The sequence below is a fragment of the Gavialis gangeticus genome, unplaced genomic scaffold (assembly GCF_001723915.1).
Source record: "Gavialis gangeticus isolate Ggan-Ray unplaced genomic scaffold, GavGan_comp1, whole genome shotgun sequence".
Lineage (NCBI taxonomy): Eukaryota > Metazoa > Chordata > Crocodylia > Gavialidae > Gavialis > Gavialis gangeticus.
Genome location: NW_017729022.1, coordinates 21,973,149 through 21,994,282, shown reverse-complemented (window position 1 = coordinate 21,994,282; position 21,134 = coordinate 21,973,149). Strand labels below are relative to the sequence as shown.

At 41.5% G+C, this 21,134-nt stretch overlaps 1 protein-coding gene across 2 annotated transcripts in view; it reads right to left on the bottom strand.

Annotated features, from left to right (window-relative positions):
- The window catches only part of SRGAP1 (SLIT-ROBO Rho GTPase activating protein 1), a 278,881-nt gene that overhangs the window by 37,655 nt on the left and 220,092 nt on the right, over nucleotides 1–21,134 (bottom strand). For both annotated transcript variants that reach the window (XM_019514652.1, XM_019514653.1), the window contains exons 13-18: nucleotides 20,598–20,658; nucleotides 20,375–20,452; nucleotides 18,001–18,135; nucleotides 5,855–5,960; nucleotides 680–904; nucleotides 13–92 (exon numbers count right to left, since the gene is read on the bottom strand). In XM_019514652.1, coding sequence (XP_019370197.1) covers nucleotides 13–92; nucleotides 680–904; nucleotides 5,855–5,960; nucleotides 18,001–18,135; nucleotides 20,375–20,452; nucleotides 20,598–20,658 — 685 coding nt within the window. The remainder of the gene's footprint in view (nucleotides 1–12; nucleotides 93–679; nucleotides 905–5,854; nucleotides 5,961–18,000; nucleotides 18,136–20,374; nucleotides 20,453–20,597; nucleotides 20,659–21,134) is intronic.

The window sequence follows — 21,134 nt, the reverse complement described above, 5'->3', positions numbered from 1 at the left end:
TAACAGACATACCATCTTCACTGGTGTGGGGCTCTGTGCTGGCATCCTGGTCTGCTTCCTCTAATGTACCATGTTCACTATAGGGACTGTCACTGTAGAGACAGGTAATATTGAGCAGATACAGGCAATTAGAGTATGAAGCAGCACTTAATGGATACTTAAATTTAGCATGAAGTAGGCAGTAGGCTGCCAAGCTTAAAGTATCCTACTTCTATAGCTAATATCAATGACATTTTCTTTTGAAGCAAATACTATTAAATATTAATATTTTATAATTAGAGCCAGATGTGATTTCATCTTCAGACCATGGCATGAACACAATTACTACAGAAATTAACATCTCTTCCCTCTAGATACTATTTTCATGTATTTAAATATTATAAACTCTTCCTTATTGGAGACTTCCTTTTCAATAATACTGAAATGAGTTGCGGGGTGGGGGGGAAGGGCGAAGATGACGGAGGGACACGGGGTAATGGGAAAGGCACAGTGAAATCATTAGGGATTGAAATTCTTTAGCAGACCCAAGGGCAACTCCAAGATAGAGAGTATCCATATACTCTTAATTGTATATTTAGCACCATGGCCACATCTCATAGAATGGGAGTCACTCAGGTAAAGTAGAGTGCTATGATTATGCATGGAAGATCAAGACAGAAATGATAATATTCTAACTTACCAGTAGTCATCTCCAGCCATACATTTTTCATAAACTGGGCCATCGAGCTCCTTAGCATCTGGAAAAATGGCCTCATGATGGATGATGATAGTTTTGATTATTTCATTCACATGAGCCTGACACAACACCTGGTCTTGTATGTCTGGAACAGGCATCAGGGTTGGACCAAAACAAATGGCCAAGTTGTAAGGATCCATCATGTTTTCATCGCTGTACTGTGAAAGACTATTACAAAAAAAATAGTAGAGTAAAACAGACTATTTTTTCTCTGAGATCATCTCTGTCCTGAAAACTAGATCCTAAAAATGTGAAACGTTCTTCCTGGACACTTAGTCTTATACAACATAATAAAACAACAAATGCATTAGAAGGTGCTTTACTTCCTGGCAATATACAACAGTGTGTGAATTTATTGTATACACACTACTATTTTTGTTCATTCTTGCCTTAGATTCAGCTCTGGGAAAAGTTTAAGGCACTTGCTTAGTGTAATTCTCCTAACTGTAAAAGCTATACCTACATACATCATACTTACTAGCATACCACACACACATTTCCCCCCAAATTAGCCATCCAAAATTGGGTAGTAGTCATCCCAAACCATGTTCCAAGCAAGGAGGCTGGTTTTCGTGCTGGCGTGAAAGCATGGGGGCCATTAGAATATGTTAAAAAATATATTATATCTGTACTGTGGTATACTTACGTTAAACTGCCATTTTAAAATGTACTTCCATTTTGTAAAAAACCCCACAAAAAAAAATAAGAATGTGTGTATATGTGTGTGTGTTTTGGATGTGTAATTGATTGCTGAATAATTGCAGCAAGTATTAAGCAGACTAGTACAAAATATTTGACGTAAACAAAGATAACCATCAAGATAAAGTGCAGGTGGTGGTCCAGAAATGTGAAAATAATACGAATAAGGACTGAAAAACAGACTAGGATGGAAAGACAACATGTAACCAGTAACCGAGTCCAAAAGATGAGAGCATGTAAAGAATTAAGTGGTAATTGGTGGAAAAATCTCTGGGCATCGATTGAAGTCTGTCTCATGAAAAATAAAAGGGCAGTGAAGGCTGAGCCCAGATGGATCTCTTAATCAGCAACACCAGCCTACCCGCACATTGAAAAAATTAAAGCCAGTGCCCCTCTTGACTGAACATTGCCTTGAAAAAGTCTGCAACTGGCCACCACAGCATGACTCCAAGTGCCACGGATAGGTAACTTAGTGTAAATGGTGTGTAGTATGTATGGTATAAATAAGTAAGAGTAATTTTTATATAAGCTGCTAAGTTTGCCTCAGGTATCCATATACTATGCAATAAACCTTGGTTTGCTGAATCCGTGCATTGGTCGTTTATCCAACAGGGTGATGGAATGGCTGCTGGGGGCTGTGCTCACCTCTGGCCATATGCAGCAGGGACAGAGTCCACTCTTCAACATGACTTGCTGCCCCCTTGCTGTCATAGCTGCTGCCAAACTGACAGTAGCTTTTGGCTGCAAAATCTGGCGGTAAAATAAATCCAATTCTCCTTTTGTTCTGCCATACTTTGTTAATGTGCTGTGTGCTACTCTGAGATGCAAACTGTATTGTACATGTGATTACCCTTGTGATTATTCATGTGCTAAGTAAAGTGGCTTTGTGTGGTTCCCTACACATTCAATCCAGGAACAAGGAAAGGGGCAAAGAAGGGAAGATACTTACTAGGGTCCTGATCCCCTCATTTACTAAAAACATGTCATCAACTGGTACCATGAGGAAGCACCTGCAACTTCCTGATGGAGATTTTTCTGCTAGGTGGGGGACAGTTCCACTACTGTTGGGAACAGCAAGTAAGTTGCAGAGGAGGGACTAAGATTTTGCCAGGTTGAATCTGAAGCAAGCAGTATGACACTTACAAAGTGTAGCACTGATCCCGTGGAATACTAACCACAGAGGTCAGTGAATACTGACCCCAACCATATGAGAGGTATAACCTTTTATAACCCTGGTCAACATGGATAATTGAGTACAGGACCATTCTTGCTAGTGCTGGTACATCTTGCCCTTATTACAACTACATTCAGGAGAGAGAACTGGGTTGCTGGTGGGGTAGAGTGTAGCTACTAGAATCATGCTCGGATTTCTTAGGTGGAAAAGGATGGAGGGAAAGAACCTGGATCTAAATCTTTATATTTACGGCCTTTGTGCGTATGTCTGATAAATCACTTATCTGGTGACAAAGAATATGAATGGGACAAGCCCCTAGAAAGGTCTCCCTAACAGGAGACTTTTCAACCTGCTAAAACATCTGCAGACCTAATACATTAATATTAAAAATAATTAATTAGACATTTTAGTTTTCACATCCTAGAACAGCAGTTCCCAAATTGTGGTATGTGTACCACCAGTGGTACGCAGACAACCTGGAAGTGGTACGCAGAGGTACGCCAGGGGGAAAGGCTGCACACATACAGAGTCCAGCTGTGGCCTGCAGCACGCAGCCTGCTGCACACAGCCAGGAACGCAGCACTGCATGTAGAGCAGCACCCAGCAGGTACGTGTGCTGGGGAGAAGGAAGGGGGTGCAGATTGACCCTTACCCTTTCCCCCCACCCCTCCCCCTCCACAGACTTACCTGTTAGGTGGGGGGGTGTGCATGTGTGTCACTCCCAAGCCACAGCCCCCACAGCCCTGCTGCTGCCCCTAGCTCCTGACCCACAGTAACCTGCATCCTGCCAGGGCATGCAAAGACCCCTCCTCTCCCCAGACTCCAAACACCACACACACACCCACAGCCCCCTACCAGACATCTGAATACTGTGCTGTCAAGCAAGCTCACACCGTCACTAAAGCATCTCTGGACGGGTAAGTTTACAGTGTCTTTTTTCCAAGTTACAACTGTTTTATATGGCTACTGTAACTGATAAAACAATGTTTTATAATTACTAAAGGTTTTGATGTTGTTTTAATACGTATTCTGTTACCTATGTGTATGAAAAATTTGTTGGTGGTACTTCAGGCTGTATCGTTTTGAATTAGTGGCATGCAGTCTGTCAGAATTTGGGAACTGCTGTCCAAAAAGATATAACTGAGTTTTTTTTACAGTAAGGGTGGCCAGAATCTGGAATGGGCTTCCAAGAGATGTGGTGCTGTCACCTAACTTGGAGGTCTTCAAGAGGAGGCTTGATAGGCACCTGGCTGGGGTCATCTGACCTCGGTCCTCTTTCCTGCCAGGGGCAGGGGGCCAGACACTGTGATCCTTTGTGATCCCTTCCAACTCTACAATCTATGAATCTATAAACTCAACCCCAAACATACGTCAGGGAGTTGAGAGAAGGAAGGGAGGAATATGTAGACCAACAGATACAGGTATGAAAGGTACACTGGAACCAGGAAGCAAAAACCAGATGCATCCATTTCTAGCTCAAAAGCAAACTGAATAAAGAAATAAAAACTGACCAGAAACAGGTGCTGGTATACAATTTCTAGCAGAAAAGGCAAAATATTTAAAAAACTTTGACCAGGCTCCTTTTATACATTTCTTATAAGGAATTTCTCTTTTGTTTTGCTATTCCAAGGTGCTGCTGGTCATCACAAATTAGTGAAACTCATTTTCACCAACAGCCGGGCTGCTGCTAACTATGCTGTAGGCACTTCCAGAACATGGATAGTGCACTGCCGGGTAAAGTATAATCTATACATGTAGAGACTCCAGCTGGAATAGGAGACCCTCCAGACTCAAGACTTCCAGCAATACATGAGCTACAGGCAGTAGAAGGAGCAGTCAGGATTCCAGGCCTCTGAGCAGCTAATTCAGATTAACCCTTAAAACCAGGTACAGACATTACACTTACCAGTATAAGTGACTGGAAACCAGTCTATGTCCATAACAGAACAGAAATTTGGCACATATAGACTCATTTAAAAATGGTGAAACTTGGTCCAAGATTTGCCACCTGTTGTCCCCAAGGGCAAATGTGTGTTCTATTCGCTACCACTCTAAACTATACCACTTACAGAAAACTATGCGACTTGGATCAATTCCACCTTGGGTTTTTTAAATGTCTGTACCTAGCCTAAGAAGGGCCCTATGCTCAGCACTTGTTTACTGTAGTAAGAGAGGAATCATCAAACCAGGCTCCCTAATAAAAGCATGTTTTCCCATCTTAACTGCTACCCTTCAAAATCCCAAAGAGGTGATGGAAGTATTATCCACAACATCAGAAGAAGTGTCTGCAGCAGCAAGATAGAACCACAGCATAAATGGAGATGTAATGATACGGAAGGATGAATGAATGTGGGTGGTGAACTGCATTTTGGAGAGTGAGAGAGGCAAGCAAAGTGTTATCTGAAGGAGGAAGGAGCAGGAAAGAATGAGAAAAGGACAAAATAAGGAAAAGAAGGAAAAGGTGAAAAAAGGGAAAATAGAAAACAGAAATTGCAGGAGGCAGGCAGCGCTGCACCAGACAGAGAACATGACATAAGTATAAATACAGTGAAAGTACTGGGATTAGGAAAAAAAAGAAAGGGCAGGGGTAAAACAGAATTTTCTCCCATACCATCTTTCACTTTCTCTCAGTTTTTCCCCCCTTTCCTTTCCTGATCAGCCTAATTTCTCAGCGGCTGCCCCAGTTTGTAGTTTGAAAATCCGATCACTGTATGGCAAAGGAAAATGGGCGAGCGTTCTTTGGTACTTGTGGCTCCATGACCATTCCCCAGTGGACACATCAGAGAACATTTGTGATCTGCTCTACCAGAACACTGCATCCAGTAACCACTGGTGGGTGACTGGGTTGTTTGAGTGTGCTCCATTTTTTTTTCTCCAACATTAGGGCAAAATAAGCCTGATGGGGATCTCTCTCAAAAACTCTGCTTTTAAATCACACAACTTATTTGCAGTGCAGATCACTTGTGTGCAATTCCTTTCTGCTGTTTTCTAGCAATAGACCAAATTCCTTCATTCAAGACAACACTTTCGTAAGTTTTATTAACCTTGCTCAGTTAAGAAGAAATGAAAATTTCAGTTTGCATGAAAACTAAGTGTTTTTCTCCTTTCTTTGTTGCAAGTTCTGTGTTAAATGAAACTTCAATGTAATCTTCACATAGACTATGGACAAACAGAAAGAATTTTGATACCAGCTAAAGAAGTGGAATAAAAATACAGTATTTTGATAGGAATCTTAAGGTACTTACTGGTTGAGGAAGGCAAAGAGGTATCTCATCACTATAAGGACTGACCTGGGCAAAGTCAGGAGGAGTTTGCGGATGTGAAGAGCCCTCTCATAGAGATTATCTATTCCTGTAAGGAAAGAGGTAATATTTTCAGCTCCTGTTGACATACTGGTTTAAAGTAAGATGTAGCCTGTACACTCACCTGAAATGTGACACTCTGATTCTAACACTAGTTCCTGGTCAATCTTTTTACATTTTGGTGGTGGGGAAAAACAGGGGTTTTTTGCTTTTGTGATTTGGAGGGGAAGGGGAAAGTACTGTTTTAGTAATGAACAGACAATCATGCTCTTAATTATGTCTAGCCACTCAGCAGAGAAACTCTATGACAGCTTTCTAAGCTAAGCTAAAGTAGTCCACAAAACTTCAAAAGGAGGACTTTCCTCTCAAGGATAGATAAGTACTATTCAGAATCTAGGAAAGCGTGCTATCAGTTTCAAACAGCTTTTTCTGTCTAAATTTGCATATTGAGGATACCCTTCCCATCACTGATCTTAAGGCCTTCCCAACTTATTTTTCTCTATTGATACCATCTCTTCAGACTCCAGCTGTAAATCTATAAAGTCATATCTAGATCAAGTTAATGCATAAATACAAAGTACAATGATCAGGTATGTTTTCCCCAAATCATTTCATTTTGGTCTATTAAAATGTGTTCCTGAAGTAGGCAAAACAACTCTGATCAGGACTGAGGGCCACACAACATCAGTTCCTAGTCCTCCCAAACCCTCACAGTAAATGTTATTTTCTTCATTGTTAAGAATGAATATGTGACTTCAAATGGAAGTGATCTTTCAAAGCAGCTAACCTCTGTTTTGAATAAGAAATCCTTGAACCCTTCACTCAAAATATTTTCTAAATAAATGACACTGCTAAAAGCAATTTAATGCTTCAATAAAGCTCTTAAGTCTACCAGAAAATAATAATGCAAGTCACATAATTTAAACAACATTTTAGTAGAATTTTAGAGTCATGCTACCTAATGGCAGTGAAATGGATATTTGCCAACATTCAGGAACAGGGAAATGAGGAACAGGAGGTGAAGTCAACAGCTAAAAAGCATTTGTTACAGAATATAAGATATTCTCCAGTAGCCATTTCAAATAGTCATAGCCCTCAGAGGTCAGTGTGTGTTAATAGTAGACAGTTCCTGGTTGCTTGTTTTATATAAACTGGAACTGATTTTTAGATGTGAAAAGTTTGTTGATTGATGATTAAATATTTCTCCTTTGTGGAAATCAATTTCTAGGCTCTAATATTTTTGTATCATAAGCCAAACACAAGCTGAGCATCACAGCATCAAGATTTGTGTTTATCTTAGAAAAGTTCTTCCTTAAAGATAACCATTTCTGTTTTGTGATCTCAGGGTCAACACCCCTTTTCCTGCATCTGCAGAGATTATCACAAAAGTAACACTGGCAGCAGAACTTATATGGTGAGGAGCAGGAGGATTTGAGATAAGGTGGTAAAAAGGCTGCGTACATCCTGCACTGTATTAGCTCCTTGCGTGTCTTTTGTGCCCAGGAAGAAATTCCCATCTCCCCCTTCCCTCTCTGTAAAGGCAGACATGTTTTACCTGGGGAGGGTACTATGGACATTTATATACATATACTGTCATGCTGCAACTCGCCAGATATCCAGCACATTGGAGCAGACTCCATTAATTGAGTCTGCTCTGCATATGAGCTGATGTGCACTGCGCTGCATCGCCTGCAGTTGTATAAGCGGCAATATCCGTGTCAGCACACAGAAAATGGTGGCAGTCCACTTTTGAACTAAAACAGTTTCGACGTGTTTTAGTTCAAAAGCATGCCGCCACCATTTTCTCAGTGCTGATGTTCATTTTGCCACTTACACAACTGTATGTGCCGCAGTGCAAAGAACTTTTAAAAGCGCCTGGCACTGCAGTGCAAGCACGTGTACAAATGCCCTACAGTGGCAGCAGTGCTGGGCATATTTTTAACTCAGTCCCAGTAACTTTTATCCCAGTTGTGTTGCTACTAGCATGACATTAGAGAAAGCACCTCCTACTTGTGACTCTGAACATTGTAAAATGGTAAACTTGCGGCACTTACCAATTTATTTTGGAAGCACCTTGTTTCCATTTCCACTGTAGATAAAAGACATTTTTACCTGAGGATCTCAAACATCAAGGGCTAAATTATGACTGCTTCCATGGTGGGGTTGAAAGGAGGAGAAAAGTGAATGCAGAAACCCCTTTGAACCCAGACAGCAGGGATTCATAACTCTGCTGCTTGCCACATAGGAGGAAAAGGAAGCGTTGCTCTGTCTCCAAAGGTTATCTTGCCAAAGAAGGTGTGTCTGATACTGGCTGGGCTTTTGTGTCCATAACTCAAAGGCCAGCAGGTTAGTTACTGAAGGGAAGTACTGCCTGTGCTAGTGCCAGGTACAGTATCTCCTCTTTTACAGGTTTTACATGTTGGAAGCCTCTTCTTTACCTTGATTCTCCAGTACCCATAATTCAGTCCTACTTCCTCAACCCTGTCAGGTACTTGATTATCCTGTGCTCCATTCTTTCTTTGGGTGGTTGCATTTTTACAGGCTATCCACTGAATTCACTCAATACTTACACAAGTGATTCTCAAGCATTTTAGACGCAAGGAATCCCTTGTTAGATTCAAGATAGCCCTCAAATTGCCAGCTCTGAGTGTTCACTCATCTTTATACACCTGCCACCGCTGTCCCTAGTTAAGCCTGGCAACCTGCACACCTGCTCCCTGTAGCTAGAGCCCCAGGGTAAATGAACTGTAGGAGGAAGGAACAAGGATTTGTGCCAGACCTGACACCCTGCACAGCTGCTCCCTGCAGCCCCTGGCTGGAATGATACAGGAGCTGTCCAGGAGCTTCCTCCCACCCTGGACTAGCTGGGTACAGTAGGAGCAGTAGGAGCCAGTGGTTCTCCTCTTCCTCATCTTCTCCCTGCTCAGTCCCCTCAGGTTTCCCACTGTAGCCCAAGGCTCCAGCCATGCAACCATGTGAGGTATATTGTGGAAGAGGGTGTGCGACTGTGCCACTGCACCCCCCGGAACTGCCCCTGAACATGCCTGAATAACCTGCACCAAAGGAATAAAGGCAACCAGAGGAGGGGAAGGAACAATGCAAATAAAACAAGAATTAAATTTAAATGAAGACAGGAATATATCCCCTCTAAAGCACATTAAGAAAACATCAGGCAAACTGAAGGTTTAATTAAGCAATAATCCCAAAGTAGTGAAGTGTGCAACAGGTAATAAACAGTCAAATATCTCTACTACAATCTTGTGTGTTTGAGAATAGAAGAAGCTTAAAAGGAAACCCCACAAAATGGCCAGCACATGGTAAGTGGAGTTGGTCCTATGCATGGTTAGAGCTTATCAATGGAGGTCACAGCTTGCTCTCTCTCTCATTGCCCCTTAGTGAAGTAAGACGAGCACCTTCCCTTTCTGGGCCCTTGACTTTAATACCCCCCTGAGGCTGGGAGCAGGAATCAGCTGACTGGTTTGCCATTTGCCAGTGCCAGGGCTGTGGCAGGCTGTGGTGGCACTACTCACCTTTTGCATAACAGCTAAGTGCTCAAGGTTGCTTTTTGTAGTGAACACACTGCTGTCCATATCTACCAAATGTTAGGCAAAATCTACCAAATATTAGGAATAGACTACCGCCGGAGGCAGTTCAAGACATATTTGGATGCTTATCTTGCTGGGATCCTATGACTCCTGCTGACTTCCTGCCCCTGGGGCAGGGGGCTGGACTTGATGATCCTCCGGGGTCCCTTCCAGCCCAAATGTTGATGAAATCTATGAATCTATGAAAATCTGCCAACTCCTGACAGATCATGGGCTTCCCAAGCACCAGCAATATGGCAACACTGGTATTTGATTCCCAGTCCCAAAATCGCACCTCCTGCCACGCACATGCACATGCACAGGAAGTGTGCTTGTTAGGATCACACACTGGGTCCCATAGTGTCTCTACCTGAATGTTTGCCAGGGCCTAAGTGTCACAAAGGGACTGCATTTTTCCCCAGTGTGAGTGTAGGTCAAAAATAGGGGTGTTTATACACATGCTCCAGGAGTTGGGGGGGTGGCAGAAAGCACTTTAGAGCAGCTCAGAGTGTAGCTCCAGTGGTGCTGTATTTATACCTGATTCAAGGCTGCACATTAGGTGCCTTGATTATCTTGGAATCTAGAGTGCCCAGAGGGGAGGCATGTAGCTGCACTGACACCTGTACAGAATTCAGAACAAAGCTTAGTACTTACAGCAACTTTCACTCTTGAACACAGTGGGCTGTGGTGGTGGCACCCACCTTCTGCAAAACAGCCAAGTATTTAGGGCTGCTCTTTATATTGAATACACTGCTGTCAATATCTACCGGGCATTGGGCAGAATCTGCAAATTCCTGACATATGGGGTTCTTAGGCACAGTTTAAATACCTCCTAGCACCAATATAGATGGCAAGAAACCTCAGATGGAAGTTGTGTGCACCTAACTGGACGGTTTCTGCTTGCAAATACAAATCTCCATCTACATACCTAGGAAACTATTCATGCCACAATGGAGACATGTAGGTGTCCAAGTGCATTTGCAACAGAAGCCAAACACCCAGAAGCCAAAACTTATTACTCATTTTGCACCCACTGAATGTCAGCAGCAACTTGGCTACAATACTGTATATACAATCCTTGTTATGACCAATCTGAGGTTGACACAATTTGCACAAATACATGACATGACTGAATTTGGCAATTTGTGCTTCAGGTTCCATTTTTGTGGCTCATGGACACTCGTATACAACACAGAGGTGTATTTATTAATTCATTAATGCTGTTACAGTTTTCTGAGATCTGCTTTTGAAGGACATTATGGGATGTCAGAGTACTGTTACTATCCAATTAAATACCCTATCACTATCTCTTGGAAAAAGAAAAATTTACTGCTACTTTTTGCTAATATATTTTCAGGAAAAGTTGACAGTTCATAATCTAGTATTTTATTTCTGAAAAACAGGGCAGTATTCTAGTACCATAGCAAAACAATTTCCTGACTTTCAGAGGCAAGGTAGTTATGTCTATAGGGAAATACAGACTGCTCTCCTCAAGGGATTCAAATAATGTAAGCCAGAAGAAAAAATATGCAAGTTTGTGTTCACAATGAACACCTGTCAGTGTATCAACTCCAGGTTGAAGGAGATGGATGTGAGCATGGGAAGGCTTACAATAACCAACACATAGGCTAAATTTTCTGTTTAGCAGAGGTGAGCCAGATGCTGCATTGCATAGTAAAAATCCATCATAATTCACAAGTTCAAGGACACACGCTAGGAGAGAAGATGCACTCTCAAAGCAGTGAGGGCATTATGACTCTGGAGACCAGGGTACAGTGAAATACTCCTTTACTTGCCTCAATCCACCTTGTTTCCTGGAAGGAGATGGGGAGGACAAATGTCAGAGTGTATACCTCCAGAATTACCCCTTGGGACTGACAGCAGTCATAGCTATCCTTCTGCTCAGGCTGAATTACAACTGTATGGGCCCTGTTCAAATTATAGCTGGATAGACATTTTTATGGCATGATAATTAATTTGTGCCTGTGGCCAATCTAAATTTATTGCCTGATTAACCAGTTAATTGCGTGATAAATACTTTGCACATGTGCCTGGTCTTTGCATGTGTGGTTGGTCTAAATTTACTGTGTGGTTGAGAAGTTAATTGGGTAATATATGTAACATGTGGCAGGGGCCTTAGAAACACAAAGAAGCCCACAATAGTATGGGCTTCTTATGCCCCATCCCTCCTTGAAAACTTGCTCTGGAGCAACAATAACATGGCCTCAATTTAAGTTTAAAAGATTTTAAACAAAAACAAAATGGCTCTGTAACTATAGATCTATTTGATAAAAAATGCCCGGAAGGATAGGCTCTTTGGTAGCACCCTTTCCAAATACTTGCCAAAGGAAAAGCATTGGATCAAAATGTGCTAGTTTACTTTGGAATGTATGCATAAATGCAAAGAAATTCCTTAGTGGCTTCACTGAGAAGAGGTCCATTTTATAGCAGTAGCCTCAAATATGCTTTACATCCATAGCTAAACTCTCTATATCCAAGGGTCTTTCATTAGCAACATTATATTTTATATAAAATCTGTGACATTCTGCCCTTTTCCATATTAAAATGAATAGTTACTCTGTGAATCAGTTTTTCTCCCTCCCGCTGCTTTTTTGTAAAACACACTGATCTTTGTAAACAGTACTGAGAATAAATTTGTATTAATCTTGACATATTATGTAGAAAGATACCAAGTGATAATGGATACATTCATTGTCACAAACCTATGTTAAATAAGAGTGGGAGCATTTGCAACTTTTAATTTAAAAAAAGCTTTCCAGAATGTACATACTATACTAGGATTTAACCAAGCTACAGACATTTCTGTCTTTTACAGGAAAAGGATCTGTGTCAGGTCCTGTTAAAATAATTGGCAAAACTCCTATTGCCCCTAGTAACAGTATTAGTAAATATTTATGTTATGATGGTACCTCAAAGTCTCAATCTGGCAGCATAAACACAGAAAAGAGACTATCCCAGTTCTGAAGAGCTTATTGACTAAAGGGGGAGGAAGATTTAGCTTGACTGTCTGCCATTTTGCAGACTAGCTGATACTAGTAAGAACTGTATTTGATAGAGGTGCACCGATATATCGTATTGCCACCAATAAAAAGAAAATTAACATTATTGGCAATTGGCTTGTTTTGGCCAATGTGGCCGATAATGTCATCAATAAATGCCACATGCATGTGCACAGACACAGCATACACACGGCCAGGAATGCAGCCTGGCATCCTGGAGAGCAGAGTCTGGCTGGTAAGTCTGTGGGGGAAGGAAGGGGCGTGGGGGGAGCCAATCGAGACCACCATGTGCTGCCCAGCCAGGGTGGTGTGGAGCACAGGATGGAGCCACGGGTGGCTCATCTGGGAGGTGCGGGGGAGAGTGGATTGGGGGGGGTCCCCGCTGCTGTGCACACCACTGGGGGAGGCATGGGGGGGCATGTGCTCCCTGGATTTGTGCATGGGGCAAGGGTGGGCTGCCTGCTGCAGGATTGGGGCCAGGGTCTGTGTTGGGCTCTTCCTGGTGGGCTGGGCTGGGGCTGCGCTTGGAGTGGGCAGGGGCAGGGTGAGTGGCAGCGGTTCTGGGAGGGGGAGCTGTAGCCCATCCCATAGCCCCATGGTCCCAGTGCCATCTCTGCTCACCCTGTGTGCAGCCCAGTCCAACCCCTCACTGGGAAGAGGCTGGTATATCCCCTGGCCCTGAAGCAGGCCCCATGCACAAATCCAGGGGGACACATGGCCCCCACGCCTCCCCAGGGGTTATGCGCAGTTGTGGGAGCCCCCCCAGATAAGACTCTCATGGTTCTGTCCTGCACCCTGCCCTGCCCCAACTGGGCAGTGCCTGCCCCTGCCCCACCCCCTCCCTTACCTCTGGGGTCTTGATTCCTCCCTCCCCCCAAACTTACTGGCTTGATGCTGCTCTCCATGCTGCTGGGCTCCATATCATCAATTATATCAGTATCAGCTGATATGTCTGGTTAATAATCGGCCATCAGTATCAGCCAAAACAATCTTTATCGGTGCACCCCTAGTGTTTGAAACTAAACTCAGACTGTATTAATATAAAATATATAGGTGCTTTCAAATCCAGGGGAGGCAAACTCTAAACACCAGTGAGTTTCTTTTACACTATGAACACTTTTACATACTACACTATAAAAAGAGTATACAACTTGGGTATATAAATGCAGAGATGACAGCCCCCCCAAAACTGAAACACAAAATCACAACAAAACAGGTCTTGAAACTCATACCAACAAAATTAATCAAAAGTACCACTACTGTGGTCCATCAAGACAGCAGAGAAACAAAATGCAAAGTACAGATATTTAAATCTTCCACTCCCTAGCGTGATGTAGAACTTTGGAGGACTAAAAAATCTACACTAATGTAATGCTGTTTTTCTTGTGATGTGATTCTAAAAATGTAAGTAATGATTTTAATTCTTTATGCTCCCTTGACTTTAAATCAATCTCATTTTAAGACTCAGTCTGCGTTAGCATTCTTTGTTCTTCATGTGTGATACCAATACATGTTGCTGAGGGACTAGAATTTTATTATTTGATTTATAATGGCACCCTTTCCAATAACGGCTCAGGGCAGCCAACAATAAGAACACAGAATAACTTTAAAACAGGAAAGGGACAAGAGGAGTAACACAACTTAAAAGAGAACTAGAAAAATCATGATAAAACATCTCATTCTAGTTTTGCTTGGCCAAACAGCAAAGTCTTGAAACACTTCTGAAGGATGGCAAGGCTTGGGATCTGGTGAGCCTCATGAAGGAGGAAGCTCCAGAGCTGAGAAATGACTGCTGATCTCCCATTCATTTTCATCATGCAGACCTGGTGTACTGATGGAACTTGTAAGAGGTTGCTCTTGGCTGACTTTAAGGATTGTGATGGGGCATAGAATTGACACTGCATTAGATCAGAAAGCTAGGTTTTGAAGAAACATGCAAGCGTAGGATTTTTATCAGAATTTATTTTGTACACCCTGGTATATTCATTCCCATCTTAACGCAGCAGACATGGAAAAAATAAAAACAAGCAAATATAAAAAATATTGTGTGTGCATGAATATTGTAATACATAGAATATTTAAAGGATGGCCATAAGTTTCATGCAAATCACATGTTTTATGGCCACTCAGCAGCTAAGTTTTAAAAAGTCCAACATTACAGATTTATAAATATTTTAAAGTATAAAAAAATCCTGATTCCCTACCTGAGGTTTCTCACAGGTAACCTATGCATTTCTATTCAAAACTGACAATACTGTAGACTGGATGCAAATGCAAAGTGCAAGAACCATTTCTGTATCCTGATCAGACCTTGCCAGTCTTGCAAGCAATGAGAGAAATGCTCATCACTACAAAACAATATAAAATCACTAAGATCTACTCAGAAAGACTCTTGGATTCTGCCAAATTCCAAAATCCACCCAAGGAAAACTCCATCCAACCAAATTTGATCAAGGGTTCAATGAATCTGCAAGGCACTACAATGACTTTGTGAAAGCTCCTAAATACTATTTAGAATGAAGCACCCTTTCCCATCTGTGCAGATGGTCATCTTTCTTAGAAAAATCTGTGGAAGAAATAATTAAGAGACTGAAACTGTTGAACATAGACACAGAATTTCTATGAACCACTTCTATTACTGTGAAGAAAGCTAAAAGAGCCAATCTTTCCTCTGTCACCACAGCACCAAAATCAAGGCACCAGGAGGACTCTTCTGGATCACAAAACCAAGAACAAATCAGTTACGCTCAGCTGTAAAACATAGAATCTTTCTTATTTTGCTGAATCACTACAAAGAGGATCAAATGCATCTAGCATAGCTTCAAAATTACCCAGAAAATCAGCCAAAAGCAGGTTCAAATGCACCACGCTCTCTTTCCAAGAATATGTTCCATTCAGACATGTAGTAAAGAAAGCATTAATTCATCACAGCCATCTGCCCCGCTAAACTCAGCTCTTCCTGCATGACCCACACTATAAAGGTGATTGCCAACACTACCTTTGAAGAAACAGAATTACTGACTACTGTTAAACATGCAGTAGTCAGACCGTTCTAAAGAAACTACTGCTTGATGCTAGCTATCTCATAAGCTATTGCCCTGTGCCCAAACAACTTCACTCTTCTCAAATAAGCAGACTGATAAGTAGGGACCTACCAAAAGTGTACGATTTTTGCAGAGTATGCGAAAACAGGTGTTTTCCCAAGAAAAATTGTGGGCTAGCTGCAAAAAACCAAAAGCCATGCCCCTCTCCCCCACTAAATAAACCCAAAAAGGCCTTTAACGGCAAGCAGAGGGAAGCCCTGCAAGTCTTAGAGCACAGGGGTAGGGGGAGGAGAGGGGAAGAGGGGGGTGGGGGGCAGGCAGGGCTGCTTGTAGCAAGCAGTGGGGAGGCTACAAGCAGCCCGGGCTCCATAGTTAGTGGCAGAGGTCTGCCCAGGCCCCAGCTGGCTATGGCAGGCAGCTGCTTGCAGGCTACCTGCCACCTACTGTGAGCAGTCTGGGTTCTGTGGCTGGCAGCAGGGGCTTGCCTCGGCCCAGCCCAGCTGTGGCAGGCAGCCGGGAGGCTGCAAGTGGCTGTACCAGGCTCCATGCTGGCAGTGGGTGCACATGCACTTTGGGGCTGACTACAGAGAAGGGGTTGAAGGCAGTGTAACCCTGGCCCCTTCCCTGCTGCTGCCCAAGGTGTGTATGCACCCGTTGTTAGAAAGGACTCTATGGAGGCTGGTGCAGCTGCTTGGGGATGACCTCAAACCATGGCTTAATTACCCTAAGCCCAGGGAAACCACTAATCCACGCTTAGCAATATGTGAATTAATGACTTCCCCAGGCTGAATCGGGGTAATTAAGCCACAGTTTCAGGCCATCTGGCAATCTGCAGGGAAGGGTGAGGTCCCTGGGGCTGCTTGGCCAGAGGCGTGGTGGGGGTCCACTGTCCTCAGCCTGTAAAAAATGCAGCCGGCCACATGATCTGCAAAATTGGCTGGCAGCCTCCTCAAGATAGGTAGATCCATATTGATAAGGTAGTGAAAATCAGGTTCCAAGGCCAGAAGACCCATGATCCCCCTAGGTCTGTTCCATGATTTTTCTTTATGGTGGCTATCTGCCCGTAGCTTGTCAAATTAATTAGTTGAGAGGGATCTGTCTGGCCTAATATGCCTAAACAGTGATGGCAGCAAAAGAATTCCCACCTCTGGCTGTGAAAGTGTGCAACTTTTTGGCAAATCTTAAGTGAGACAGACCTGGGCATAGTGACGTACACGTTCATAACCTCCAGGCTGGATTATCCTGCCTAAAAATAAAATTGCACATGCTGAGCTCTGCCTGGTACAGAACATGGACCACAATCTGTTAAACAAACACTGGTCACCACTGCACATTACTCTGGTGTTCTCCTTTTTGGGCTGCATTCCTATAACTTGACTATAAAGTTCAATGTGTCTGTCCTAACAAAAATACTTCCTGGGGTTGATCCTAGCTATCTGAGAAATTGTCTTTTTCCCCCGATGACACCTAAACTTGGTGGAAACATTCAGGCTGTAGATGGAAATTCTGAGGAGTAAAGTTTTCCACAGAGGGGAGCTAGACTGTAGAATTTACTAAACCACATTTTGTGCCTTCTTCTTTCTGGGCTATCCCAGGGATTTAGCTCAGGCAGCCATGGAAAACTGCCCAAATGACCGCAACCTGTCCAGGCCTGCTTATGGGCAATACTAGTACCCAGAACTGCTGTAGCATTATATGCTACAACTCCAGTGCCTCCCATTCTGCTTCTGCACTGGCCAGCTGGTTAAGCTGAAATATTCTGGAATTCATGAAGGGGTCTTCTGAAGATAGCCTGCAGCCATCTCTCTCAAATCCTGGATTGCATAAAGTTTCCGTGCATTGGATCAAATGCCTTGAGTCTCTCTTCTGCTGCACTGGTGTTTTTACCTACTGTACAGCAGCAAAGGCATCACCTAGAATATATAACCATTATCATCCTAAAAGCTTGAATCTGGAAGGTGCTGAACTTTCCAAATTTCCACAAAGCACAAGGGAATTAGGAGCACTCACAGGTTGTGTGCAGAATCATGAAATGGTGGGCCATAAATTGGTTATTCACTAGCATTTGCCTCAGACTACAGGCTATGAAAACCCTTGTTAAATGCAACATAGCCTCTTTGCACATTTATGGCTTCATTCAGTTGGTCTGCTCTAATGTAAAGAACACCCTCCCCAACAGCGACTGTAAATTTAAATATCCCTTGCATACTAAGAAAGAGTGTCTTCCTGTTGTACTAACAAAGACTCATACTGTACATTAATCCCAATGGAAAAAGGGAGTGGTCACAGCTGCAAGTATGACTAATAACTGACACAGTCTTGTGGCAGATGGCAAACAAATTGTCCCAGAAAAATCAGTGTAGTTAGCATTTTTTCTAGGCAACTATTGTATTCATAAAAAAAAAAATTCTGTGGAGAATGAAATAGGAATTTTTACTTACTGATACAAGAAATGAGATCATTAAATCTTTCCTTAGGAAAGACAGGATTTTCCAGCCCTCGGAAATAGAGCTTCAGTACTCCAGCAACTGAGTTAATGTCATGGTTACTTTGGTCATCTGCCAAAGGATTTTCACCTTGAAAATAAAATAAAGTAAGTGAAACAGAAGAAACCCTTCTTGCTTAATAGTATTTTGTATAAATGATGAAGCTTGTTTGTTTTGCTAGCTGGTTTGTTTTTTTGGGTTTTGTTTTGTTTTGTTTTTTTTTACTGTGCGGCAAGCCGCACAGAAGTAATCTAATAAATACTGGTCTGGAAATTCCACCCTAAAATTAAACCAAACATAGCTTAGGTCATGAAGTTCAGAATCAATATTTTTGGGACACATTATGATTTTTAGCTAGTGAAATAAAAAACGATTGAGTGTTCTCACTTAAACAGAACTTAAGACTATTCTTTAGTAACTTACATTATACATAAAGTTAAAAGATTTCTCTGGGGTTCAAAAGTATTTAAGAAGATTCAGGAATATATGCACTGCATAACTCTATAAGCAAACTGCATAACTGAAGAACGTATAATTTTATAGACTAAATTGTATTCTAAAAGATTCATAGATTTATTACACAGCTTCCAGTCCAATGGTTCCCTAGGAAAACAGTTACAGTTCAGTAAAGCGACAGACTACAAATGTGGACATAGAGAGGGTACTGCATCATTTCTCATGTAAAAAAACTACTACAAATGTCTACTCAAGTATCAGAACTGATTTTTACAAGGTACGCAGCTCATACACAAGAGTAAAAATATCATCTACACTTCCTTCTGGCTGCTAGTTACAAGTCAGTTATTCTCCAAGGCTCTCTGTCATTAAAAGGTGTTCTACAATGGTTTTCCTGGAAACTGAAAAATGGTTTGTAAGATCCCGTGAGAAAGGATGTGGCTTTATAAAAATGTAATTACTGCTCTATTTTAACACAGGTTTAGAATTTCTATCTTCAAATTCCAATTCCTTTGCCAGGTGTGACAAGACAACAATTGTAGACTAAGGCAGGTTGAATACCATTCAGGTTTGCAGACAGGTCTCTAAAAATGTCCAGTCATTGTGCAGCAGCAACCAAAAAGGCAACAAAATGTTGGGCATCTTTAAGAAGGGAACAGAAAGCATCATCATGCCATCATACAAATCCATGGTGAACTCACACCTTGAATAGTGTGTGCAGTTTTGGTCTTTGTATCTCAAAAAGGATATAGTAGAATTAGAAAAGGTACAGAAAATGGCAATCAAAATGATCAGGTGTATGGAGCAGTTGCCATATTAAGGGAGACTAAAAAGGCTAGGACTCTTCAGATTGGAAAGAAGGCTGAGGAGGGATGGGATAGAGGTCTGTAAGATTATAAAATATGTGGACAAAGCAAACAGGGAGTTGCTGTTCACCAAGTCCCAGAATACTAGAACTAGGGGACACCCACTAAAATACATGTGTCAGATTTAAAACTAACAAGGAAAGTATTTTTTATGCAACACATAGTTAACTGTGGAATATATTGTCACAGGAGGTGGTGGAGGAAGATAGCATAGCCAACAGAAAATTCAAAAAGGAAGTAGGCAAATTCATGGATAATAGATCTATTAACAGCTGCTGAACAGATTGGTTGGAGTTATTTCCTCTGGCATCTCTAAACAAATGATAGTGGATGTCACAGAAGGTAATGAATAGGGGATAGATCACTCTAGATCTATCCAGTTCAGTGCTCTCTCTCTAGCATCTACTTATGCCATTGGTCTGACCAAGTATAGCACTTCTTAAATTATGTTCATCTCCTTGTATCCTTTGTACATATTCTCTGGGTTTGAAGTTTCCTTAGGACTGAAAACAGTGGTGTAAAATAGAATAATTTCTTTCTGACCAATATTATGCATTGTTCGTGATGTCACTTTGGCAATGGAACTAGAAGGTATAGTAGTTACAAGATGCAACTACAGCAGCCTCAAACTGTGTTAAGTATTGTTCTGAATATCCATTTAAAAATAAAATCTTTCCCCTTTTGAGAATTTTTAAAATAGAAAGAAGTCAAAGAGAAGGCATCTTATGCAGTTCATCACTGACAAAATAAACTTTAAAGCAAGAGTCGCAAGGTTTGTCTACACGTTTAACACAACATAATTGTATGTTCCCGGTGATACAGGAAGTAAAACATGTAATAAATCATTATTTTACCCTAGAAATAAAAATACAGATCTTCAAATTGCTAGGTTCAGCATATAGAGTACATGCAAACAGCTTACAAATCCATGAGAATTACTAACATTTTAACAGATTTTTTTCAAGAATGGTATCTCAGGCCACTGATACCGACGAAAATACAATTACCTCTTTCAAATGAATTTTTAATATCATTGACTTCCACTTGGGAACCAGACACTCTGAAAATTCCCTGATGTTGAAGACCTGAAAAAAAAGGTGGGGAGGGATGATGGGAAACAAGAACTTATTAAAAATACTTTTTTAAAAGTAGAGTAAAAACAACAAGATAAATGCCTTGTACAAAATGGCCAGGCAGTAATTGAATGACATGTCATATTTCAGAGCTTACCATATAAATTGATAAATCTGATACAGCTTTCCACTATGAGGGGAATGACTTGTCCCAAATCCTGGGGAAACAAAATTATAAGAAGATACTGCAAACTGAAACAGAACCTCCCCCAAATTGTCTGCAAAAACAGATAGTATTGTAATTCAAGACAGACTCCGTAGGGTCAAGCAACAAAAAAAAAGACTTGCAAACAAAATTTCTCCCTCACTTTTGCTAGGATGCAAAAAAGTAATACGATTCTGATAAAAAACATCAAATCAAGGACATTCAGAGTGCCAGCTGAAACTTCATCCTCAGCGTATCTTATTGCATCAGGTTAACTTAAGACATATAAAAAGATATAAAACTGACTTTCATGCATTTATTTTAGATTTTTAAAGCAAAATGAGTTAAGCAATGAATTTCCTGGATTTTCAATAGGTTATTAATGTTAACATAATGAACATGATGCTTGTGCATTCATTCACCTCCTCTTTAATAACAGTAGTGCATTTTACATGCTATTGGACCAAATTCTTCTGGGTGTTTCCTTGT